Raw genomic sequence first — 25,377 nt, 5'->3', positions numbered from 1 at the left:
AAAGCTTGGTTTAGTGGTGTGGCTGGGCTGAGTGCGAAGTGTGAACCATGACTCATTCCGAGCATGTGAGGAAATTCCAGTGGCAGATAATTTTTACGATTCTTTTGTTCTGCTGCCTTTACTTCCTTTGCCTCTAATGACATGTTGCGCGATGAACCCTAGCAGGTGTGGGGAGGCCTTTTAGTCCAGCAGATGTTGCAGAACTACAACTCCCAACAGCCGCAGGCACAATGGCCAGTGGCCAGGGAAAACAGGAGTTCAGTAACGTCTCGGGGGCCAAAAGTTCCCTGCTCCTGATCTTACCTTTTGCTGTCTTTGTTTTAGATTTTTAGCAAACTAAGTGCTACTAAGAGTTTCTTCTTTCATTGTGTCTGCTCTTGAGTAGAACATCCGAAGGCCAATGGTGGATACAAATACTGTATCTATCCACCTAGAGTAGAACTTAGTTTGCTAGAAACACCCTAACTGTGCTCTGGAGATCCTCTGACTGCCCCCATCTAAAATCCTGCATTCTGTGCTGAAGGTTGCGGGAGATGGACAGCAAATTACTGTATTTTTCGCCCTATAGGACGCACTTTTTTGCCTCCAAAAATGAAGGGAAAATGTGCGTGCGTCCTATGGGGCGAATGCAGGCTTTCGCTGAAGCCTGGAGAGCGAGAGGGGTTGCAAATGTTACATCATAAAACATTATTCTATTTGCTGCATATTTTTTACATTACTCTTGTGCTGAAATGCACTGAAATTGATTGTCTAATTTATTATGTTAGTTTCAGCCATGGGACAAAAAATTCTGCCTCTAGTGTCTATACAATTAAACGGAATAATTAAGGGGGCCTCTGTCCCCCATATCTGTCACAAACACCTTCTGCCTGCCTACCTTCTAGGGTATGTCTCTCCTCCCCACCAAAAAAAATGAAATTCTGCTGAAAAGAGGAGACACAGAGAGTTTGTTCCTTTCGTATTCTCACGGTTTCTTTGGGTGCCTTCGTGTGGAAATATGTTTCCTTTCTTATCTCAGTTATTCTTGTGATAAGAAATACAAGCTCTGTGTGTGTTAGACGGAGAAGAAGGGGCCAGCCCAGAGACCCACGCTGGGTCTTGTCTCCGATGTTGCAGTTCCCCAATCTTGTTTTAAAAGGAGTCTAGGCTGAACGTCGAAATGCTTCTATGTGTGAAGGACAGTGGGGTTTATGTGGTGAATTTATGTCGCTTTGCACTGAAACCAAGTTTCTCTGTGCTGTTTCAACACCTGGGGCCACGACTGCAGGCATATTAGTCATTTTAAAAATACGAATAATCAATTGTTTCAAACAGAGCTGTGGCTTATGGTTTGTGAGTTTATGAATTGTATTGTTTTGGAATTTGGGGAAACTTAATTAGTGGGGGTAGGAGAGCTGGAAAAAAATCACATCTGGCAACCAATACGCCCCTTGGGTTTCAGATATATTGTAAATGGGTAGACGAGTCTTAAAAGCCCAGGACACAATTTTTCACGGCCCTCTAGCAGCTGTGATGACTTATTTACCAGAAGTAATGTACAGTGGTACCTTGGTTTACAAACAGTCTGGTTTGCATAGGTTTTGGATTGCAAACACGTCAAACCTGGAAGTGCATGTCCCGGTTTGCAAACTTTTTTTGGATTACAACGCATTTTGGGGGGGATTATGAACAATTTTTTTTTGGAGGCCCCATTGGCAAAAGCGCACCTTGGGTTACAACCTGTTTTGGTTTACAAACAGACCCTGGAACAGATTATGGTTGTAAACCAAGGTGCCACTGTATTTAGTGTTAACTCTGGAAGTATATGCTCTATTCTGACCAAACTAAGCCTCCTGATGTATTTTGTGCCTTAGGATGCTTTGTTTTAATGAAAGCGCTGGTGCTGTGCTCTTTTTATTGTAATTATCTTTGTGCATTTAATAGATTTATATATGTGTGTGTGTGTACGACTATATATAAAACTCTCTCTATATAATATGTATACAGTGGTGCCTCGCAAGACGAAAAGAATCCGTTCTGTGATTCTCTTCGTCTAGCAGTTTTTTCGTCTTGCGAAGCAAGCCCATTGAAGGATTAGCGGATTAGCGCTATTAGCGGCTTTTAGCGGCTTATCAGCTTATCGGATCAGCTGATAAGTGGCTTAGCGGCTTAGAAAAAGGGGGGGAGGGAAAAAAACCAGCAGGAACTCGCAAGACATTGTCGTCTTGCGAAGCAAGCCCATAGGAGATTCGTTTTGCGAAGCACCTCCAAAATGGAAAACTCTTTCGTCTAGCGAGTTTTCCGTCTTGCGAGGCATTCGTCTTGCGGGGCACCACTGTATATAGTTTAATTCTAGCAATGTTTAAATGTTTTTAAATGGTTGTTTTTTTCCTAGATAGAGAGATAGAATCTTTATTTGCATCAACCACTAGCCATAGCAATAAAATAAAATAAAATGTACTGAAGATAGAGGTAAAAACTTAACTATAGAAAATATATTTTGGGGATTTCCATCAATAATCTAATAATAGATCTTATTCTAATTGCCCCCGCTAAAAACCTTGCAGTCTTTGCTGTCACCTGATCATCTTTATCTGTTAAAAGAAAGGACATGGTAGCAATGGTCGAGCAACCTGGCAAGGACAATAATAGAGGGGTAATAACCTCACTCCTCAAATCTTTATAAAAAGTGCAAGCCAGAAGCACATGAGCCACGGACTCAATACTGCAATGCTATGTTTCCAGCTGTTTTTGTTTTAATCTATAAGCCACCTTGCATCCCTGTTAGGGAAAATGGTGGAGTGTAATAATAATAATAATAATAATAATAATAATAATAATAATAATAATAATAATAATAATAATAATAATTTTTTAAAAAATGTAAATGGCTGCAAAAACAGGGAGAACCGAATATAAGATTGGACAAATGAGAAACAGAAAACTGAAACTGACAAATTCGTTCATCTCTAGCACTGCCTTCTACCTTTTCATTTTCAGTGGGCACCAGATACCACTGGTTGGACTACAGTTCCCATCACCCCTGTGCATTGGCCATGCTGGCTGGGGCTGATGGGAGTTGGAGTCCGGGAACTTCCTCAGAGCCACAAGTTCCCCACCCCTGCATTAGTGGCTTGTGCCATTCTTCAGCCATACGACTTGCCCCTTTGTAACGTCCCCTTCCAAATGATTTGCGGGAAATGAGAGCTCCTGGCTTCCCGATAAATAGACCAACGGGGAAGTATTGCTGTGTGGAGCTGGGATTTGCTGCCATCTGGAGTCGATAGGAAGGAGAACCTCCCGACCCGTTGCATGGATGGGCCTTGTGTTGTTCACAGTGTCCACCTTCCTTTCTGGTGAAACCTAACACGCTGCCTTTAATTTTGGCTTCTCAGATCTCCCCCAGGGATCGCCTCAGACTGTACGAAGAGATATTGGTCTGTCTGTAACACACAGGTAAATGCTTCACATTCTTTCAGTGGGTGACAAGCTGCTCAGGTTGGATTCTCTGAAGACTTCGCTCAAGCCCATTGGTGGCCCTGGCTGGGGGCTGAACATACTCTTGTTGCTGCAGCAGTATGACTTTCCCCTAAGCAAATCTCATTCCACTGTCTGCGAAAGAAGAGTTGGGTGGGTGGGGGCCTTCAGACTGCAGCCTTGGAAACCCCCATGTATGGGCACCATCTTAGGAATGCACCCTTCTGCCTCTCCTTTCCCAGCCCTGCTCACTCGCCTGCATGGAACCCCCTGTCACCAGTGGCGACCAGCTAGTTCTTCAATCCTAGTAATGCTACTTGGTGACTCAACAGCAGTCTTCTGGAACCTTCTGCTTTGCACAGGACCTTCTCTGTCCTCGTGCTATGACCTCTGCTTGCAAACACGGCTCTAAAATGTTTTCTGGGGCGTGATACTGGTGGGGTAGAGGGCAGATAGGAATGAACTGTTCCCCGGTGGAATATAACCACGTGAAATTCACAAATATGGCTCCCTTCTTTTTTCTTCCAGATTTTGAAATTTTTTCCTGATAATACATTTTTTAAAAACCTTCCTCTCCTTTGTGTCTTCTTTGTCAATCAAGAGCCTTTATTAGGCATAGCAAACCACACATTATCAAACAGACACCGTTTACAAATTGTGTAAAATACGAACGTGTCTTCTTTGTCTTGGCTTGCTTCTTCTCGTTCAGGTTCTCCGCAAAGTCATGGCTTTCTCAGGTCTGCCAGGTGTGTCAGAAAAGCATGATGTTTGGCGTGAAGTGCAAACACTGCAGGTAAGTGTGCAATGAGGACCTTCACCTGGCCCAGGTATGTGGGCCAGCATACCTGCGAGGCAATTCAGCCGTCATAACCCAAGAGGGTAGTGGGCTGGTCACTGTCTCTTAGGCTAACCTGCCTCATAGGGTTGTTGTGAGGATAAAATTGAGAGAGAGGGAACCCGATACAGCCCCCTCCCCCCGCTTGAGCACCTTGGAGGAAAGGTGGGCGATAAATGCAATTATGTAAATGAAATTTGGCATTGCAGTTCAAAGGAATTTGACTGTAGGCTTCCTTCCTTTCACTTTAATTCCAGAGCCCAGGGTGACATCCTTGGCTCTACCCACTAATCGTTTTATCACCCCCTGCTAATTTTACCCGCACAACAATCCTGGGTGGTAGGCTAGGCTGAGAGAGTGAGTGACTGGCCCAAAGTCACCCTGCGAGCTTCGTGGTCAAGTGAAGATATGAACTGGGATGTGATGGTTGGACTAGATGACCCTTGTGGTCCCTTCCAACCTTTGCACAGTGGTTGCGTTCCAGGTCATTGCGCGCTTGCGTGAAATCACGTTCCATTGAAACACCCCATTGTGCCCCCCCCACTCTGCAGTGCTCTGTCCTCGTTCTGCCCTTTTAGGTAAAGGGACCCCTGACCATTAGGTCCAGTCGTGACCGATTCTGGGTTTGTGGCACTCATCTCACTTTATTGGCCGAGGGAGCCGGCGTACAGCTTCTGGGTCATGTGGCCAGCATGCCTAAGCCACTTCTGGTGAACCAGAGCAGCACACGGAAACGCCATTTACCTTCCCACCAGAGCAGTACCTATTTATCTACTTGCACTTTGAAGTGCTTTCAAATTGCTAGGTTGGCAGGAGCTGGGACCGAGCAACGGGAGCTCACCCCGTCGTGGGGATTCAAACTGCCAACCTTCTGATCGGCAAGCCCTAGGCTCAGTGGTTTAACCCACAGCACCACCCGTGTCCCGTTTTAGTGATATCTTTTAGGATGTTTCCATGTTCTGCACTGTGCACATGTACACGATGACACACATATCAGTCACATCTAAAACAGGGGATGCCTGTATATAATGTTATATAATCTCTAATTCACCTTTTTCTTGTTTGCAGATTAAAGTGTCATAACAAATGCACGAAAGAAGCCCCACCTTGTAGAATATCTTTCTTACCCAGTAAGTGTGAGGTTTTTTTTAATTGGGTACCCCTCCCCCCCCCCATTTCTGCCCTACCCAAGCTAATTTGTCACCTTGGTGTTGTTGCAATAACAAGAAATGGAGATAAATTGTTTCCTTTTCCCTCCTTTTCTCTTCCACCCATCCTCAATAGTACCCCGATTAAAGCGGGCAGAGTCTGTCCCTTCTGACATCAATAACCCGGTGGACCGACCATCAGAGCCGCAGTTTGGGACTCTTCCGAAAGCTCTAACTAAAAAGGTATTGGGCTTACAAAAAGGGGGCAAAGCCCAGCAGAGGACCCCCAGAAGAGGATTGCACCCCCGTGACTAGCCAAACAATAAAAAAACCAGAACGAGGCTGCAATCGTAGACACATTTACCTAGGGCTAAATCTCATTGAACTCAGTAGATTTCACTTCAGAGTTCTTTGGTTTGTTTAAATTAATTGCTTATTAGAAATCTGGCGTACAGTAGAAACAAACTTTGCATAACTGGAAGCCAGTTATAATTTCTTTGCTTAAAACATCTGCTTCTTTGGGTGCAGATCTGAATTAAATTTAGTTTGTAAAACTTCTTATTTTGTCTTCTAGTAATGCTTTGCACTATGATAAATATTGCGTTTTATATTGAACATGTATTTGATAATTAAGGTGCATGCGACATGCTCCTCCCGGTTCTTCCCCATTTTCTGTGAGCTTTATAACCTTTTAGAAGTGATGGAAAACATTCTGGCTGAATCAGAGCTATCAAGGCTTAAGGCTCACGATTTCTACCTTCTCTTGACCATTTCCAGGACCACCCGCCAACAATTAACCACCTTGACTCCAGCAGCAACCCATCTTCCACGACCTCCTCCACGCCATCTTCCCCAGCTCCCTTCCCGTCTTCCAACCCCCCCAGTGCAACGCCACCCCCAAACCCATCTCCCATGGGCCAGCGGGACAGCCGGTTCAACTTTCCAGGTAAATTTGTGGTTTTGTTCTCTGGGACCAGGGGGGTAGAGCAGGGGATGGTTGGAGCAGAGCCTCCCTTACCATTAGGTTAAGTTGTTTCACTTATACTTTTAATGCCAGGAAGGGGAGCTAAACCAGTAGGTTTATCCACCTCTGGGGCCATGCACCTTGATTTGGAGATGTCTGGTTTGCTATAAATGGCAGTTAAATCAAGTTTTGCATTATTCTTCTGAATGTGAAAGGAGGTGATGCATTCTCCAACCCAGCTGCAATCTTTCCAAAATGCATGCACTCAAATGCACCCGCCTTGCCTGTTTTGTTTTACAATTTACTAATGATGAACTTGAATTAATTCACTGAATTTATGGGGGCAGTTGCTGACATGGTTTTCTCACATGCTAATCTCTTGTGATTTTTTTTTTTACATTTTGTTTTGCTGTCCTCTCCTCCTTTTCCTCCTTCCTTTTTTAAAAAGCTGCCTACTACATTCAGCATAGACAACAGTTTATCTTCCCAGGTGAGTTCTTCTGCTTCTAACTGGCTGGTGCCATTTCTTCTAACGCTCCTGTTTTCCCCTCACTCTCAGAACAGAGGGTGGGCTTATGGCGAAGTGACTTAACTTCCTTCTGCATGATGTATCAACGTTCTGCCCTGCTTGCATGAACAAACTGGAACATTTCCTTTCCCCTGCAGTGCCAATGTTGTTTAAACAGCACAGAAAGTGCCAGTGGGTGCAAACCAACAACAACAACAACAACAATTATTATTATTATTATTGATTTCCTTCAATGGAATTGTTTCAAGGCAATGTAAAATAAGAACTTTGGTTTACTGATGTGGTGGCAAACATGGGGCTCTCTGGATATTGTTGGACTCTAATTCCCATCAGTCCCAGCAGCTGTGGCCTGTGATCAGGGATGATGGGAGCTGTAGTCCACAAAGAGCCAACGAGAGCAGCACTACAGTATCTTGTTTGGTGCTGGCAGTGTGGTGAGTTTTGTATAAAACACCAAAGCAGATGTAATAGTGGACAGGCACAGCAGAGAGAGATGATGGCATTGTGGTGGGGCACAGATTTTGTGGATCTGGAGGTCCCAGGTCTGATCCCAGATATTTCCAGATTAAAAGGGACATTAAGGATGTGATGAGAAAGACTTCTTCTTGCAAAATTGGAGGGGCACTGTTTCAGGGGTCAATAAACTTTTTCAGCAGGGGGCTGGTCCACTGTCCCTCAGATCTTGTGGGGGGCCAGACTATATTGGGGGGGTGAACGAATTCCTATGCCCCACAAATAACTCAGAGATGCATTTTAAATAAAAGCACACATTCTACTCATGTAAAAACACGCTGATTCCCAGACCTTCCGCAGGCCGGATTTCGAAGGCGATTGGGCCAGATCTGGCCCCCGTCCTTAGTTTGCCTGCCCATGGATAAGATACTAGGCTAAGGTAGAAGTTTCCTGTTACCTGCAAAATTGTTTTGCTCATATGATTCACTAAGCTTGGAGTGCTGGTCTAGTCTTGTAGGAGCTCAGTTACTGTAAAATGGTGCAATCTGCTTGCCAGTACTGCATAGTATTGCCACTGTGTGATGACTAGGGTCACATAAATGTGTAACAGGCCTCATGGGAATGTACCACTTCAGTCCGCAGTTGAGGGGCGAGGAGGGAATCATTTATTGAAATGTTTCCCTGCACTGCATGTAGAAAGCACGCACACCAGGAAGAGAGATTTTAACCTAGATTTCTAGAAGGTTATGTAGTAGATTTGATTCCCCATCAGTCTGAAGTCGTACAGTCTAGGATTGCTACAGACTGTGATTCTTCTGAATTGTGTATATTGGGTCTTTAGTTCTATGTGGCTAGGTACTTATTGGGTGAATGTTACTGCAGCTGTTAAAAGCAAAACGACGACAACCTTGAACTACAAACATCAATTTCTTTTTTCATATATTGCTCTTTTCTGTAGAAATTCCCAACACCCCCCAAGTAACACAACCTTCGGAAACTACTGAAAGCACTAAGTAAGTGGGTTAGTCTTTGTTTCTCTCTTTCTCCTTCTAACAATTCTATTTGGACAGGAGGAATCAACTAATAAACATTATGTTGTATTCTCACTGCCCAACAGGGGTGCTCCTGTTCCAGCCAACTAGAAGTGCCCTTCTCATAGATACTCCATTCTGTTCCCCTGCCCAGTTTTCCATTTTTCTTTTCCGGTCGACGTTCAATATTCTGTGGTTACTAAGCATGGTCAGCCCTCACTGGGTTGTTTTTTAAATCATTTAATGCCAGTGTCAGGGTCCCACCACCATCAGGCATGCTGACATAATCATGTGACTATTAGTCAAAATTGCATGCATATAAATATGTACAGCAGGATAAATTTACACTAAAATGCTGGCAATATTTTGGGAAGACTTACAAAAAAATAAATCACAAACCGATGTGGTGAACTGAACCTAAAGCAGGAAAAACGAAAGAATCAACAGTGACATAGTCTCCCACCTCTACCTGAACCTCAGTCATTGGGCCATCATAACTCTCAATCGTTTGTGCCATCTTGCATTGTCAACTCAACTCTCTCGTTTCCCTTTTTCTCTGTCAAATAGTGCTGATGAGCACCTAGAGACGGACGGGGTTGAAGAACGTGACGTGGAGGTAAGTTTCCATTTGTTGAGGGTTTTTTTGAGGAGTGAAATTATTAATTCGTATAGCTGGGGTCGCCAACCTTTGTGGACCCATAGGCACCCACACTCACCCTGCAACCGAGCGCACACAGAGCAGCCTATTCTGTTGGCTACACTGGAATGTTTCTGTTGTGGGGGTGCCCCTCTGGAGCCTCAGTCTCGGGAGGTAAAGGCCTTTCCCCGAAACACTTATACAAGAAGGTCGGGTTCAAGGTGCAGTCTTGTCTCTACAAGCCAAGGTCACGCACAGTCAGTCTTGGCCCAAAACATGACCCAGAGGCTAGGTCAGGCCACAGTGCAAGGTTGATTAGCACAGAGTGTTCAGGCAAGGTGCAACTCAGCAAGGCAGTGGAATCAGGAACAAGGAGTCAGAGACTTAGGCGAGTGCCTGGTCCATCCCAGTGCCTCTATACAAATCTGTGGTGCAACCACATTTGAAATACTGTTTACAGTTCTGCTTGCCTCACATGAAAAAGGATATCGTGGAGATGGAAAAGGTTCAGAAAAGGTTCAAAATTATCATTTCATTTTTAATTTGTATACCGCCTCTCTATATTACTGTACACAAGGCGTTTTTTACAGCAACAACATAAACAACAAAGAACGCACACCATATAATGAATCCAAAAACAAAACATAACTTTAAAATAGAACGGCTTAGATCAAATAAAGTAATATTCAGTAATCTATTAGAATATAATAGTACACAATAAAATTAACTCCCAAAACATCAGCAAATAATTAAACAGAAATTCGCCTTTAACCATTGCAATAAGTAATTACTAAATGGTGAGAAATAAAAATAACTGCAAGTCACAATGCATAAAATACCACAATACATACAAAATCATGTAAAAGGGTCAAAATGAGAAACAAAAGCTCACAACTTATGAAATTATTTAATTATATAAGGGGGTGGAGAAACTCACTGATGAGGAAAGGTGGTAGGAACTGGGACTTTTTAGTTAGGAGACAAAGCGAGTAAGAGGTGACATGATAGCATATAAAATGAGGTCATACGTTTTCTATTACTGGGGAATGATCAGGAGCTCACCAAGTTAGTGGCTAAATATCTCTATTTGGTTTTTTGTCATCGAAATACACTGCAGACGTCTGATCTCCCTGGAGACCTAGAGATGTGACGATAGACTGCTCTGCCTCCTTTCTTTTAGCAAAAGTTTTGTGCCACTGGGGAAGTGGTAATTCTGTATTGATTTGTTTTGGATGTTTGTATGTGATGCCAATAAAAGGTCTGATGAAAATATATATATATAAGATTCAAGGCAAGGAGAGAGCGAACAGAGGAAAGTTCTCCCCCACCCTCTCCCACAATGCTAGAACTGAATTCAAGATAAACATTCGGGACAGACAAAAGAAGGGACTTACCTTCCACTATTAAACTATTGAATTTGCTTCCACAAAAGGCAGCGGTAGTCATCAATGTTCCTGCCAACCTAGCAGTTCGAAAGCACGTCAAAGTGCAAGTAGATAAATAGGTACCGCTCCGGCAGGAAGGTAAACGGCGTTTCCGTGCACTGCTCTGGTTTGCCAGAAGCGGCTTAGTCATGCTGGCCACATGACCCGGAAGCTCTCTGCAGACAAACGGCGGCTCCCTCGCCAGTAAAGCGAGATGAGCGCCACAACCCCAGAGTCGGCCACGACTAGACCTAATGGTCAGGGGTCCCTTTACCTTTACCTTTAGTCATCAATGTGAATACATTAAAAGAGGATTACACAATTTTTCATAGGATAAGACTATTCGTGGCCGCTAACCAACATGGTTATACTCTTCTTCCACTGCCAGAGGTTGCATGCTTCTGAATTCTAGTTTCTGGAAACCACAGGAGGGAAGAGTTGATCAGGTCTGGCTTGCAGGCTTTGCAGACATCTGGCCACTGTGAGAACAGGTTGCTGGACCAGATGAGCCATTGGCATGATCCTGCAGGGGTCTTATGTTCTTAATGCAAGGTGTTAGGGGGTGTGCGTGTGTCCAAGGGTATTGGAGATTTAGCCATGCTGAAGTGGGACGATCCAAATGGTTGCCACCACAAGGCCTGGGGAGGGAGGATGTGGCAGGCCAGGACTCGGTATCTGATATTCCCATCACCCATTTCTTTCCCAAGCACGTGGAAGACCAAGAACAGAACAAATCGGAAGCCGAGGATGATGAAGATGAGGTTGACGACCTGCCGAAGCGGCGAGACCGCTGGCGGCGAGGGGTGATGTCCCGGAATGTCAGCCAGACCAGCGTCTACCTGCAGGAATGGGACATCCCCTTTGAGCAGATCAAGCTGGGCGACCCCATTGGCCAAGGGCGGTGGGGCAAGGTCTACCGGGGGAAATGGCACGGGGAGGTGGCCATCCGGTTGCTGGAAATCGATGGGAACAATCAGGACCACCTGAAACTGTTCAAGAAGGAGGTGATGAACTACAGACAAACCAGACATGAGAATGTGGTGCTTTTCATGGGGGCCTGCATGAACCCCCCTCACCTAGCAATCATTACTAGGTAAGCATCTTGATTTTTAAAGTTATTATTATTATTATTTTGGCACTTAGAAAGAAGTTAGATCTGCTAGGGCTTTGTTAGTTCAACAGTTCCAAACTGCATATCAAAGGTGTGGCTGCCAGCCTCATCTTTTACTTTCCAAAGTGTCCCATCTAAAGTTTATCCTAAAAGAATAATATTGAGCAATAAGCAATAACTTTGTAAGCCACCATTAACCAAACAATCCACAAATTTAATGAATCGGAAGAAGAGGTGAATAATCCTCTAAAACCCAAGGATGCGTGTGATGAGCCTAATGAAATTGCATAGAGGGATTTCAGAACTGCTATTGCATTTCTGAGGGGAGCATTGCTTTATCTTTGATGAGAATCTTACAGAATTTTCATGGGAACATCTTTTACATTTTTTAAAAAACAAGTTTTCAGTTTGTGCTGGTGTTGTGTACTGGTGCTCTGTTGATTATATTGCATTCTCCTTTGAGTTACTTGTTTGAATGAGTGTTGTTGTTTTTTAAAAAAGATATAATTTGGTGTAGTTTTGATATTTGGTCGCCTCTTTTTATTATGAGCTGCTCTGTGAGCTTGCTATTAGGTGGAATAACAATTTTAAAATACGAATCAGTGCATTGTTTGTTTGAAAAACAAAATCTGGAGATCCTCAGTTATGCTTTTGACCAAGGTTGCAAACCAGCCCCTAACCTCGGTTGCAAGCACTGGTTTGAAGACAACCACGTTTAGTTCTGACAGTTATCATGCTGCATCATTTATACCCTTGTACTCTTCTTAAGCCTACCTATGGATCTGTAGCTTTTTTCAGCCTGGGTATGTGCCTGTTTGTGATGGGATAGTATGAAGTGGGCATAACCATTCCTTATATCACTTACTCATCACAAGACAGTTCTGATTTTTCTTCTTAACTCAATTGTCTACCCACATCTGCCTTAGCTTCTGCAAAGGAAGAACGCTTCATTCGTTTGTAAGGGATCCCAAGATATCTTTGGATATTAACAAGACCAGGCAGATCGCCCAGGAGATCATTAAGGTAAGAAGCATTTGCATGAGATTATTAAGGTAATATGTAAGGCTACCTGGGGTAGGGAACCATTTTTTCCCCTGTGGAAAAAATGAATTGGGGGCTGGAGCCGATGGTGGATGGAGCCACTGCTCTGCCTTTCTGCCCCGCCTCTTCTGTTTCTCTTGTAAACATTTGAACAGGGATGGAGAACATCTGTGTGTCTCCAGATGTTCTCCCATCCACCCCAGCCAGCATGGTCAATGGTAGTGGATAATGGGAGTTGTAGTTCAGCAACACCTGAAGGCCACCGGTTGCCCATCCTGGATCTAAAACATTGACTGTCAATACTGATTTTGGCAGTGGTACTTAGAGGTTAGGTTTCTCTTTCAGGGGCTCAGGCAAGGACATCTCTAAATACAGTGGTGACTCAGGTTGCGAACGTGGTCTGTGTGGGATGCACGTTCGCAACCCGCATCTGCGCACACACGGGTTGCGATTCAGTGCTTCTGCGCATGCGCGACTGCCGAAACCCGGAAGTAACCCTTTCCGGTACTTCCGGGTTTCAGCGGTCCGCAACCCAAAAAAACGCAACCTGAAGTGGCTGTAACCCGAGGTATGACTGTAACTGGCTTTCTTTTGCCCACAAATGGCTGATATAAACTGCGTAGGGCAACAAAGCTAGTGATATTTGCTGTGGGCTAGTAACTTGGGGAGATTTATTTCAAGGCTGTGCTATTCCCCCATACCATAGGAGCCCACGCTGTCCCCTTCTACAGTATGGGTGACAGGTGCATGCAAGATGAGCAGAAAGAGAAGGAAATGTTATATAAAGCAGGAGGGGTCTAGCAGTGGACACAGCAGGGGCTTGACCAGGTAGCACGCCAAGGAATGCAGATCTGCCTGCAAAAAGGCTAACACACTGATGTTTTCCAGGGCATGGGGTATCTCCACGCAAAAGGGATTGTGCATAAAGATCTCAAGTCGAAGAACGTTTTCTATGAAAACGGAAAAGTTGTGATCACAGACTTTGGTCTGTTCGGGATTTCTGGTGTGGTTCAGGAGGGAAGGTAAGTTTTTTTTTGCTGCCTCTTTCTCCATTCGCTTCTATGTGAACCAGGAATTGAACGTTGGAGCTTCTACCACTGAGTTATGGCGCATATAAAAGCCCCACCCACCCCCACAGTTCATCTTATTTATTTATCTTGTTCCACTGAGTTATCACCTCCTTTGAGTTCCCAAGTTGTGTTGGCCTTGTGGAGTACTGGCTTGGGTCCAATGCTAGGCCCGCTCAGGGTAGACCTGCCAAAGTGAACCGACATGGGTTCGCTCGTTTTAATGGGTCTGCACCACACCAGCGGCAAGACGGGAGCAGTAACCAGGTAAAGCAAAAGCAGGTAAAGCTTTTGTTGCCATCTTCCTGCTTTGCTTTGCTGCTGCGTCCCCCTGAAGGGAGAGGAGAGATGCCAGGGTCATCTCTGGACGACCCACCCACAACTGATTTGTAACATTGGCCTTGACCCCAGATTTCTGGGTGGGGTGGAAAGGTTAAATAGGGGGTGGGAATGCTGGTTTGATGGGGATGATTTTTGGACTAGAGGGAGGTTGAGGTTTTGCTTATTTGCTAATTGGGGGGTTATAGTATTGCTTTGCTTATTGTTTTGAGTATTGTAAATGTTGTTCGCTACTGGCATGTCCCTGTCCCCCCCCCCCCCCCGCTGCATGGATGTTATATGAAATATTCATGTATTATATGACGCACACCCCTTTTCCCTATAGTATTGTGTATTGTATACCTTTTTTCATTTTGTTGTAAGGAACTTGGAAACCTTTGGGTGACAAGTGACTAATAAGTTTAATGAATGAAATGAAATGCTCTGAGTAGAACTTTGCTGGGTACATCACCAAGTCCAGTAACGCTCCCCTTTCTGACACCAGGCGTGAGAACGAGCTGAAACTGCCCCACGACTGGCTGTGCTACCTGGCTCCAGAGATTGTGCGCGAGATGGCTCCGGGGAAGGATGAGGATAAGCTGCCTTTTTCCAAGGCAGCTGACGTCTATGCTTTTGGGTAAGTGTGAGAACATCAGTAAACGCCGATTGGTTAAAAAGGAGAAATGTCGTATTGCAAAGGCCTGCCTAAACAGTCCAGTTTTCCAAAGACACACCCAAAAGAAGGGAGGGATGGTTCCCGCTGAACTTCAACTGGCAGGGAGTTCCGCAGGGCAGGATGTTCTTGGTGACGTGTCTTTCATTGGGCCCTGACAGTGATAGACTTTTGGCTCTCAATTTTCAGTTCTTAGTAACTTTTCAGTTTAAGTGAGAATACCATAAGATCTTGGGGACCTAATGCTTGGAGGAAGGGCAGAGATGTACATTGATGGGTTTCCTGTTTTAACTTTTCAAAACCTCTCTTTGCCTCTCAGGACCGTGTGGTATGAGCTCCAAGCCAGAGAGTGGCCCTTTAAGAGCCAGCCAGCCGAGGCGTTGATCTGGCAGATTGGGAGTGGCGAAGGCATGAAGCAGGTCCTCTCCACAAGCAGCTTGGGGAAAGAAGTTGGAGTAAGTGGACAGGGGATTCTTCCATTGGCAGCTGTGCTTAGTACATCAACCGCCCGGGGCCGGCCCAAGCGTTAGGCAGAGTGACAGGATCTCAGATGCTGGAAAGGGGGATAGCGGTGCTGTGTTCAGAGGACAGGCCTGCCTCATGCCTCCTTAGCTAGCCCGCCATGTGCTGGAGGATGCTATCCAGCCTCCATTGTGGGAGAAGCACCATCTTGTCCTTTGCTTCAGTCCCCAAAATGTCTTGGTCCAGTGGTGTGGGATGATGGGAGTTGTAGTTCAACAACACAGGAAACTGCCTTATACCGAGTCAGACTATTGGCCCATCTGAGTTGATATTGTCTACCATGGCTATAATTCATTGGCTCTCCAGAGTTTCAGGCAGGATTGAACCTGGGTGCTCTATCACTAAGCTATGGTCCTTCCCAAACAACTGGAGGGCTATAGGTTTCCCACACCTGCTACACACCTGTCTTCTGACTGCATCCCTGTGCAGGACCAAGCCTAAAGTAGCTGGGAACAGCCTAGGCACCCGCAATCTCGTTGCTCCAGAAGCCGAGATGGTAGCTAAAAGGTACTCCCCTATCACAACAACCCATGAAAGCAACCCCAAAGGATCCTGGGAGCTGTAGTTAAGTGTACTGAGAGTTGCTAGGAGGCTCCCATTCCAGTCACAGTTCCCAGAATTCCCTGGGAAGGTGGCTGGATTGTTAAACTACTCTGGGAAATCGTAGCTCGTTGAAGGGAAACTCAATTGCTTCTGTAACTCTGGAGCCAGGATTGAAGCTTAAAACTCCTTGCACCTTCCTTGTTATAACAACCCATGAAATCTGCTTTTCAAAAACATTCCTAGCTTTGCCAAATGCCCTTTCAAGCTGAAGTCAGTAACACAGCTGCCTGTTAAAAATGCAATGCTGTCTTTTTAGGAAATTCTCTCTGCGTGTTGGTCTTTCGACGTTGGTGAGCGTCCCAGCTTCACTCTCTTGATGGAAATGCTTGAAAAACTGCCAAAACTCAACCGGAGGCTCTCTCATCCGGGACATTTCTGGAAATCAGCCGAGTACGTATTGCCCTGTGTCCGCTTGCCTCTAAGCTGCTTCTGGAAATCGCAGTTGATTATGCTGGTTGGGGACCCAATATTTGCAACGGGGTGAAAGCTTCTGTAGGTTCATGCATATCTGCATTTAACACACTAACACTGCAGGCCCATGTGTCTTTAGTGTGCCCACCGGTGCGTCACAAAGTTGTACATGGTACAGCTTGTACATGGTAAACCATGGTTTGCAGGGAGAGCTAACAAGGCGGCCTCCAAAAATTGTTGAACTCCAATTCCCATCGCATCTGGCCTTTGCCCCTGCTGGCTGGGGCTGATGGGAAATGTAGTCCAACTTTTTTAGAGGGTGCCATTTTGGCTCCCTCTGCAAGCCATGGTTTACTGTGTTTGAACTGATCTCCCTTGGCATGGCTGCGCACGCGACATAAATGTAAAGTGCACAACTTCCCACAAATAATCTTGGGAACTGTAGTTTGTTAAGGGTGCTGGGAATCATAGTTCTCTGAGGGGCAAATGACAGGTCCCAGGATTCTTTGGGGGAAGTCACTTGCTTTAAATCTATGGTGTGTACACGGCCAGTGTCCTGCCCACTGCTAAGGAGAATGGCTAAGATCCCCTGGGTCCTAACTTCTCGCTCCCTCTGCGAGATAGACTCTTTGTTAGGTTACCAGCTGCCCCTCCTGAGTTCACTTGTGGGTTCAGAGGGGCATATACGTGTGTGGTAATTCAGCACACACCTAGGCACAAAGGTCTTGCTTTCAAACAGCTACACCTCCCCTGCCCCCAACCAGGCTATCTACAGAGAAATGGGGGGGGAAAGAATTAAGGCTCCCGACAGTAAACTCGCTGTTCCAATCTCTGCTTAAAGATACAAGCATCATTCTGCTGTGTGCTGGGATCACAGGAAGCCGGCTTATACTGAGTCAGAGCCTGAGTCCATCTTGCTCAGCGTTTTCTGCACTGGCTGGCAGCTCTCAAGGGTCTCACGCAGGGGACATTCCCAGCCCTACCCGGGTGCGAAGCAGATCCTGTACCGCAGAGCCCTTCAAAGCTAGCTCTGCTGTATGGCTGAGTTTTTAACGGTGAACTAACACTCCTTCTCTTGTCTTTCTCCCTTTGCCTTTCACCTCCTTCCTTATAGGATGTAGCTTCTGATGCAATAGTTGGGTTCTGCCTTGCATGCTTCCTTGTCTCCTAACCCACTCAGCAACTTGGACAACTGCTCTAAATGTGTGCACGCAAGCACACACACAAAACCACACATGCTGCCGGTTTTTAATCCTTGGATGCCCCTGCTGCTTCTACAAATTCCTTTTCCCCGCCTCGTCTCTTGGTGTGGGCTGCTGTAACTCGAAATAACCATTCCTGTCTGCAAGAACTGTGGCGTTCTACTAACACCTGGTCCAGATTAACCCTTCTTCCGAAGCATTTTCAGCGGCTGCAGCACTTGTCACCTCGCCTCTTCCTGTCCCGGGATTCTTCTCCTTCCTCTATAGACTTGCCCCCAGCGGTTATTTCTCTGAACTTTTACCAACCAGCATCTCAAGCAAGTTTGTAAGCAAACACCCAAACCAACCAAGCAGTGTTGCGTGCGTCTCCTTTTTGGTGGGGTGAGAGGGGCTTTAAGGAAATTAATAAATCCATCTGTGCATTTTGGGGGCTAGCCAGCAGCAGCAGATTTGCAAACTGCTCTCAAGTCTGTTAAGTTACAGCTTTAGTTGGGATAATTCTTGATGTGCATATTTCCCTCTCCTTCCCCACTAGAGATGGGTTAGAAACAAGAGCGTTTTCAATCCGTTAAGTGTTTAATCGGTTAAATCTGTGTAAATTCACGCAGGAGCAAAGCTAGCCGTCTTGAAGCCTGTAACTGTTTTTCTTCCTGTCTATTTATCATTTCGATCTGCCTCTCGCCTTTCTGGCTTTTCTGAGAGAAGGCAGCTTTTAACAAGTTATTTGTATTAAAAAATAATGAAAAATAAATAAGGACTTAAATAAAAACAACAACCCGCTGCCTGGTTAATCTTCTCCGGGCAGTTTTTAACTATGACCAACTTAACTGACTAAATTAATGTCAGTGCAGTAGCTCCTAGTTCATTAAAAAAATAACCCTAATCCCATTTGTGTGTTTGAGGCAGCGTTTAACAGGAGCCAGCAATGTGGAGCACGCTTTTGCTTGTGTTTCTGCGTCTCGCTTGTCCCTTCAAGGTGTAGCAGTGGGAAATCTGACTTAAGAGCAAAATTCAGAGGGGCATCTCACCCATGACATTTTTCCTCCCCAGAGATGAGCTCAAGGGCAAGAAAGCCAGTGACCCACTAAAAATTTGATTCCATTTTCACTTGCAAGCAAAGCTACCTAATTTGCACTTTGGGAAACAATAGGCAAACTGAATCTCAGCTTCCTTTTGAAATCTACACATCCTTGCTCTCCAGCACCCCTGCCCAAACCCCTTTTGAGTGAGTTCTCCTTCTCAGGAGACCATGGCTGAACTCTCCTTGACTTCCTGCCTCAGGAGGCTGTGGACGCTCCTTCCTTGGAGGTTTTCAAGCAGAGGTTGCATAGCCATCTGTCATGGATGCTTTCACTGAGATTCCTGCATTGTTGGACTAGATGACTCTTGGGTCCCTTCCAACTCTACAATTCCATTATTTGGCAGAGGAAATTCCCCTGCTAGTCCTTTTCTAGGCAGGAGAGTATGGCCCCAGCTTTGTAGTAGCAGAGCCAGTGAACTTTCTGCTTTCCTCCTCAAGGAGGGTGGTCCGAAAGGGACAAGTAGGGTGGGGGATCTTGTCCAATCTTCAGTGCTTTACAGATTTTCATTGGACCTGGGTAGGGAACCAGCAGACACTAAGATGTTGCTGAACTACACGCCCCCCTTATCCTGAGCTAGCTGCAGTGATGGGAGACAAGTGTGCAGCAACATCTGGAGGGCAGGAGAGCTTCCTTCAGGTTTGTGTCCAAGTAAACTAGTGTGGAGGTGGAGCAATTTAGGGAGGCCAAATTTGGCGGCAATGTGTCTTGAGCCAGCCCCAAAATATGTTACTTTATATATATTACAAAATATGTTATATGTATGTTATATAACAAAATATGTCATATATGTTACAAAATATGCACACAGACTGGGTCAGAAACATGGTGCATGCAGACTTTTCCTGATCAACATGGCGCAGCAAGAGAAACACTTTGCAAGTGACGCTGCGTGTTTGTCTGTAAAATAGGTCGTGCCCCTCCCCAATGAGATATATTTCCATATCAGCAGAATGTCATAGGTGAGGTGCCCCCCCCAAAAATCTTCTCCCTAAGAAGCTTCCTTAAATAGTTATCCTTTATTAGGCATAGCAAACCACACATTATCAAACAAGACACCATATAAAAATTGTGCAAAATACGAGCTCAACATAACAAGGTTTGTCCCGGTCAGATCTTTAACTCCAGAGCAAATCAATTTGCATAAATAATACACTACTGAATTCTCGATCAATTAAGAACCACTAATTCTCTTTATAATGACCCAGTCTTTCTACATGGACAGCACTCAAAAATTCAGCCACTATTAAAGTAATTTGATCATTCCTGTCCGAAAGCAGGTCCTGAACCGTTGGTGGTAAAGAAATCGGCCTCTTGAGTTGTTAGGCCTCTAATAATTGTCTTCTGGCATAAATGCCAAAATCACAAGAAAAGAAAATATACTCCAAAGTATCAGCTTCCTGTTTACTACATTTGCAGAGGCGCTCTGATTCTGGGAGAGCTAAATATCTTCCTCTCACTATCATTGAGGGAAACATATTAAATCTGGCTAACATAAACAGCCTGCACAATTCATGATTCTTCAGATTTGTCATGTATCCCTTTTGAAAATCTCTACAGAAAGGGAGATTTAAATAGAGAGGAGAGCAAGTGCTGTGCTTTGCAACCTCAAGAATGGAGAGAACACTCTTTTCTGTAAGAAAGAAGCTTCCTTGAGTTGTACAGTTTCTTCTGTTTTCCTCCCAGACCACTTCAGTGTTTTGCTCTCTTGTGTTAGTACATGGAACCAATTAGCTCATCATCAGCACTTGTTGTTTTTGTACAAGGTCTCAAAGTGAAACTGCTTAATTTCCCTTTTTTCCCACCCTCCCTTTACCCTCCACCTTCCTCTTCAGCATTAACAGTAGCAAAGTTGCCATCCGGTTCGAGCGATTTGCCTTGGGAGATTTGGAATCCAGTAATCAAAAGATATAGCTTGTTGTGTGTTCATGGTTCTCTCTTCATTTCCACCCCCCCGGAAAAAAAAATATATATATGTGTCACTCACACACCTGGAAGTGGATCATCGGAGTCCTCTGCAAAGTTTCCCAAATAATTGAAGGGCCATGGGGAGATGCGGTCCCCCCCCTGGCCCCCAACGAGATTTCATTTTGACTTTCGTTACTTTTGCTTCTGACATCTCGAGTCAGCATCTTCTTTACTTTAAAAATGTTTACATTCTGATGGACTGTTGTTGTCTTCCCCTTGTGTGAATTATATTTTTCATGGTTAATAATAAATGTGATAAAAGGTTTTTTAATCTTAAAAAACAACAACCCATTTCCCCTCTCCCTAAATGTTCAACTGGCACTGATAAAAACAACCTGACTATGAATCTTGGTTTCATCTGTGAAGCAGCAAAGGTTTTCTGTTTCGCCCTGTGGAAATGTTCGATCCGTTCAAAATGAAGTTTGCACACACACCCTTGGGGCATGTATACATGCAAAGTGTGAACTGGTTCGGAACTGGTTCAGCCGCCTCAGCTTGCACCCAGAGAATGCTAGGAACAGTTGCTTTTGTGAAGGTGTGCGAAAGGAAATCCCACATTCCATTTTGAGAAATACACTTTCCTAGCCTAATTTGAGAATGAATAGCAGAGGCAGAGTTTGGAAGTGGTTTAAATTTGTGTAGACAATCCCATTGTTTTTGTTTTAAAAAATAAGCTTAGAGGCTGCTGAAGCAACGTGGGATAGATGCTATATATTTCTGGGGGATCTTCAAGTGTGAAATGTTTGTTGCATTCAGCGCTGTTTAAATGCAGCGTCGAAACCTGTTTGCTTTCCAGTAGGCGTGGATTCTCCAGAAATATAATGGCATCGGGTGATTGGCAGGTGGGTGGACCTATTGAAACTGCCCCATGAAGGGGTCGGTGGTTTTGAATCTGGCCTGCTGGACAAGAGTCGTGTGTCCCCCTCTGCTCCCCTTGAATAGAGGGTAGTAGGTGATCATTTTTTACAGCAAGCTTCCTACCTCATGGTTTTTGGGGAAGGTTTGGGGTTGTTGTTGTTTTTTTTTTTTTGAGGTATGTAGGTGGTATCTAAAGAGCTGGAGACACTAGAAGGGAACTGAATAGGACTTTTTTCTTTAGGGAGCTGTCACTTTCTGCACAGCTGCTTGTGTCTCCCCAATAACCACTATTTCTAACCCTTTGAGGCAGAGCTGGTCATTCTGTGGAACTCCATATGTTTTTGGGTTTCTGGTGTGTACAAGGGGGTTATGGTCAGATTTTTTGTGGGGGGCTTTGTGTAAGCTGGATGTGGGAGCCCTTAGCACTCCAGATGTTTCTGAACTACAGCTCCCATCAGCCCCAGTAAGCCCAAAGGACAGGAGTGATGGGAGTTGTAGTCCAGCAAAACCTGGAGGGCCTGTGTACACCTGGTGTAAAGGAGACACAGTTTCTCATTCCACTCCTTCCAAAGGATCCCAGATGAGGAATGATAAGGAGGGTTGCTGGAGACTGTGCGGGGAGCGGGACCGAGTTATGTCTGTCTGCTGAGGGAAATCTCAAAAGTTTTTGAGGACTTAAAAGTGGTAATTTATTAATGCTGCTGTTGCCCTCTTCCCAAAAAGCAGGGTCTACCCAAGAAGAATCCTCACTAATGGCTCCAATAAGTACTCAGCCTTTATTATTATTATTAAGAGCAATTTCCAAAATATGTAGGCCAAGGTATGGTAGTGGGTTAGCCTTCAGGGTTGGTGGCACAAGCACTGTCCAATAGGTCCTTTGTGGCAGGGTAAAGAAATCTCGCAACGCAGTTGTTTGTCTTGGTGGTCCACCAGTCCTGCACATTTTCTTAGAAGACTGTGAAGAAGGGGGGGGAGCGCTTTTGAGGCTTTTTCTGTGTGGTGATAACTTGTTTGGGGTTCATCCTGAACCATTGACCGCACTCCCAAGTGTTGGAGACGGAAGCCTATTTCTGTGGGATAGAACAGTTTTTGTCTTTTTAAAGAAGACAGACTGAAGGCAGAACATCTTATTGGAAGAGAGCTTAAATGTGCTACCTTGACACTGAAAGTACTTTAGAGAAGTACCTTTTTTTGAGGGGGGGGGCCGAGAGAGAAGAGGTGTTTCTGGTTACTGCGATGCAGTGAAAAGGCCACACCTGCCCAATAACATTTACGCAGTTGTGGCTTCCCCCAAAGAATCCTGGGAACTGTAATTGGTTTAGGGTGCTGAGAGTTGATAGGAGACCCATTTTCCCCTCACACAGCTACAGTTCCCATCCCTCACGTCCTTTAATGTTGCTCTGTACACATTCTCTGCACATAGGAAGTTAGCATTTCAGGGGGAAAGAGTTCTAACCTTGCCATGTTCAGTTTTTTTATGAGCAGGGATTTTTGTATCTGTGGTGGGAATGAGCATTCAACCACCACAACAGACGGATGTGGCCCAGACACTGGTCAAACGCTGAAAGCTGCAGTTCTGGTGGAAAGTGCAAGTTGTTTCGTGTAAGCCACATAATATCCGCAGTGTAACTGACAGGCCCAATTTTGGCTTCTTTATCAGTCCTTTCCTCTGTATAGTTAATGCTGTGTACCCCTCAGTGCACCAGGTCCTTGGATTATAATACAGTGCACCCCTTTGGTTGCCTTTTCTAATGAAGAGAGATCCGCTCATGCTTGCAGGGAAGAAGAGTTGGTTTCAACTTGCCTGGGGTTCAAACACTTTCCACCAACAGGAAGTCTTACCCTAAGGATTCTTACTAAATTATTTTAATTCCTGTTGCTCTGGGGAACTGTAAACCCCCTCCCAGCATTGCATTCTCAGTTAGGATCATTCTCAGTTTGGCACACCTGAAATTAATAAAACTGCAAAGGAAGAGGTAGCAATTCAACATGCATCAAACATCTCCCTGAGTGCCCAAGAGCAGGGCATGATGGGAATATCTCTCTTTATTCCCAGCATCTGGGAATGTATTTACCTAACTAGGGGTGACTAGCCTGTGGCCTTGCAGGTGTCGCTGGACCTCAGCTCCTATTTGCTCCAGCCAACTTGGCCAATAGAGATGATTTCAGTCTGGAGTTCAGCAACATCTGATTGCCCAAAGATCAGCCATCCCTCGAGAGAGAAAGAGAGACTGTCTTTATAGTCATTCATAGCTCTATTCTCCATAAATCTGGCCTAACCCTACAGCTATTTAAGCTTTAAAACGTGTGATCGTTTTCAGACTGAGGGCCACATTTCCTCCTTTACAACTTTCTGAGGGCCGCATGCCAGCAGTGGGCAGGGCCAGAGGCAAACGTGGGTGAGCCAATGATTGCACAGTAGGCTAATTTCAGCATGCTGACACACCCCTTTCTGTCCTCCATTCAGACAAGCATGCATTGTCAGTGTTCAAGGATATGTTGGAGCCAGGCTCAAATCCTTGGGGAGCGAAGCAGGGCGAGTGAAAGGCATGAACCAACACTGTTTACATTGCTGTAAATCCAGAGTCACTCCACTAAACCCAGGCGGAAGGCAGGGTGGTGGCAGGGAATGAATGGAGTCCTTTCAGCTGTGGCTGTAATTTACCCACTTACCTAGAGTAAGCCCAGTTGAATTTGATGAGACTTACTTTTAAGAGGAAACAGAAGGAATTGCATTGTACAGCATTGCAGCAGGAGCATTGGACGGGGGTGGGAGGAAGGGATCTCTGCCCCAGTTCGTTCCTAATTATTTGTGGGTTTTCCTTTTTGTGGTGATTGTAAGCGAGTGAATTAGCACTGTGAGGCCGTATCTTTTTTTTTCTTTTTCTTTTTGGTGAACCGCAGCTGCACATTAAGGGTCCCCCCCCCCTCAACCGCAACTTTGACGGTGTATGTAAAATGAAGTCTGTAATATTGGTGAAAATGGATGTGTGTTTGGGGTTTTTTTCCTCCCCCTTTTCAAATGTATTGTAAACTTTGTACAGTAAATATATTATAAATATATATATAAATATATAAATATATTTTCTATCAACTTGAGTTTGGTCTTCCAGAATGGCTATTAATTTAATTTTAAAAGAAATGGTTAGTATTAACAGAGAGCTCTGAGTTTAGTCTGTGCAACTGTTTAAAAAGAGAGAAAGAGAGAAAAGAAAAGAAAAGGAAAGGAAAAGAAAAGAAGTACATTCTATGCTAATGAAATTCTGGATATTTTAGAGTTCTTTTAAGTGAATAAAACTTTGCTCTGGATGAAACACCTGAAGTTGTGTGGTTGTGGTTGTGTATGTGTGTGTTGTTGTTTTTTAAAATATTGTCTGCCTGTCATCTATTCTTGTTTTGAAAGTAAAAAAGAAATGTCCTCAAGGGTCATCTTGTACAACCTCAAATCTGCTACTGCAGCATCTTTTTTGGTGGCTACTTGGGCTTTGCTTAAAATCCTGTAACGAGGTCTCACTACTTTCCAAGGTGACCTGTTTCACTGTCAAACAGCCCATGTTTTATGCCCCCTCCAATGTTGTTGGACTCCTCTTCCCTGTCCACTGAGCTGTCTTGGGTTCATGATTGCTTAGAGCAGGGGTCAGCAAACTTTTTCAGCAGGGGGCCGGTCCACTGACCCTCAGACCTTGTGGGGGGGCCGGACTATATTTTGAAAAAGAAAGAAAGAATGAACTCCTATGCCCCACAAATAACCCAGAGATGCATTTTAAATAAAAGGACACATTCTACTCATGTAAAAACACGCTGATTCCCGGACTGTCCGTGGGCCGGATTGAGAAGGCGATTGGGCCGGATCCAGCCCCCAGGCCTTAGTTTGCCTACCCATGGCTTAGAGAGCCAGCAGGTTAGGGAAATCCTCTTCCATCAATTTCAGAGCCATTGCAGTGGTTCACTGGAAACTCTTGTGAACTGTAAACAGAACACCCTGCATTGACAAGCTTGTACAAGGAAAATCAGCATTTAAAGTTTTGCTGCTTTAAAAGAAAAACT

At 44.8% G+C, this 25,377-nt stretch overlaps 1 protein-coding gene and 1 long non-coding RNA gene across 2 annotated transcripts in view; both read left to right on the top strand.

Annotated features, from left to right (window-relative positions):
* KSR1 (kinase suppressor of ras 1) overlaps nt 1-21,105 on the top strand; it is a 106,623-nt gene extending 85,518 nt beyond the window's left edge. Inside the window, 15 exon segments of the mRNA XM_081173262.1 lie at nt 3,375-3,435; nt 4,166-4,249; nt 5,360-5,421; nt 5,576-5,682; nt 6,217-6,385; nt 6,852-6,893; nt 8,344-8,398; nt 8,984-9,032; nt 11,185-11,570; nt 12,515-12,611; nt 13,518-13,651; nt 14,520-14,651; nt 15,007-15,142; nt 16,069-16,202; nt 20,340-21,105. Of these exon segments, the coding sequence (XP_081029388.1) occupies nt 3,375-3,435; nt 4,166-4,249; nt 5,360-5,421; nt 5,576-5,682; nt 6,217-6,385; nt 6,852-6,893; nt 8,344-8,398; nt 8,984-9,032; nt 11,185-11,570; nt 12,515-12,611; nt 13,518-13,651; nt 14,520-14,651; nt 15,007-15,142; nt 16,069-16,202; nt 20,340-20,418 (1,727 nt within the window). The 3' untranslated portion in view covers nt 20,419-21,105.
* A 619-nt stretch (nt 21,106-21,724) lies between these two features.
* LOC308574908 lies at nt 21,725-24,644 on the top strand. The gene is made up of 2 exons (XR_014002616.1): nt 21,725-22,150; nt 22,190-24,644. It is a non-coding gene; the product is annotated as an uncharacterized lncRNA (long non-coding RNA).
* The last annotated feature ends 733 nt before the right edge of the window (nt 24,645-25,377 follow it).

Source organism: Podarcis bocagei, assembly GCF_964188305.1.
Source record: "Podarcis bocagei genome assembly, chromosome: 15".
Taxonomy (NCBI): Eukaryota; Metazoa; Chordata; class Lepidosauria; order Squamata; family Lacertidae; genus Podarcis; species Podarcis bocagei.
The sequence above is the reverse complement of the archived record's forward strand: the minus strand, read 5'-3'. Positions and strand labels throughout refer to the sequence as shown.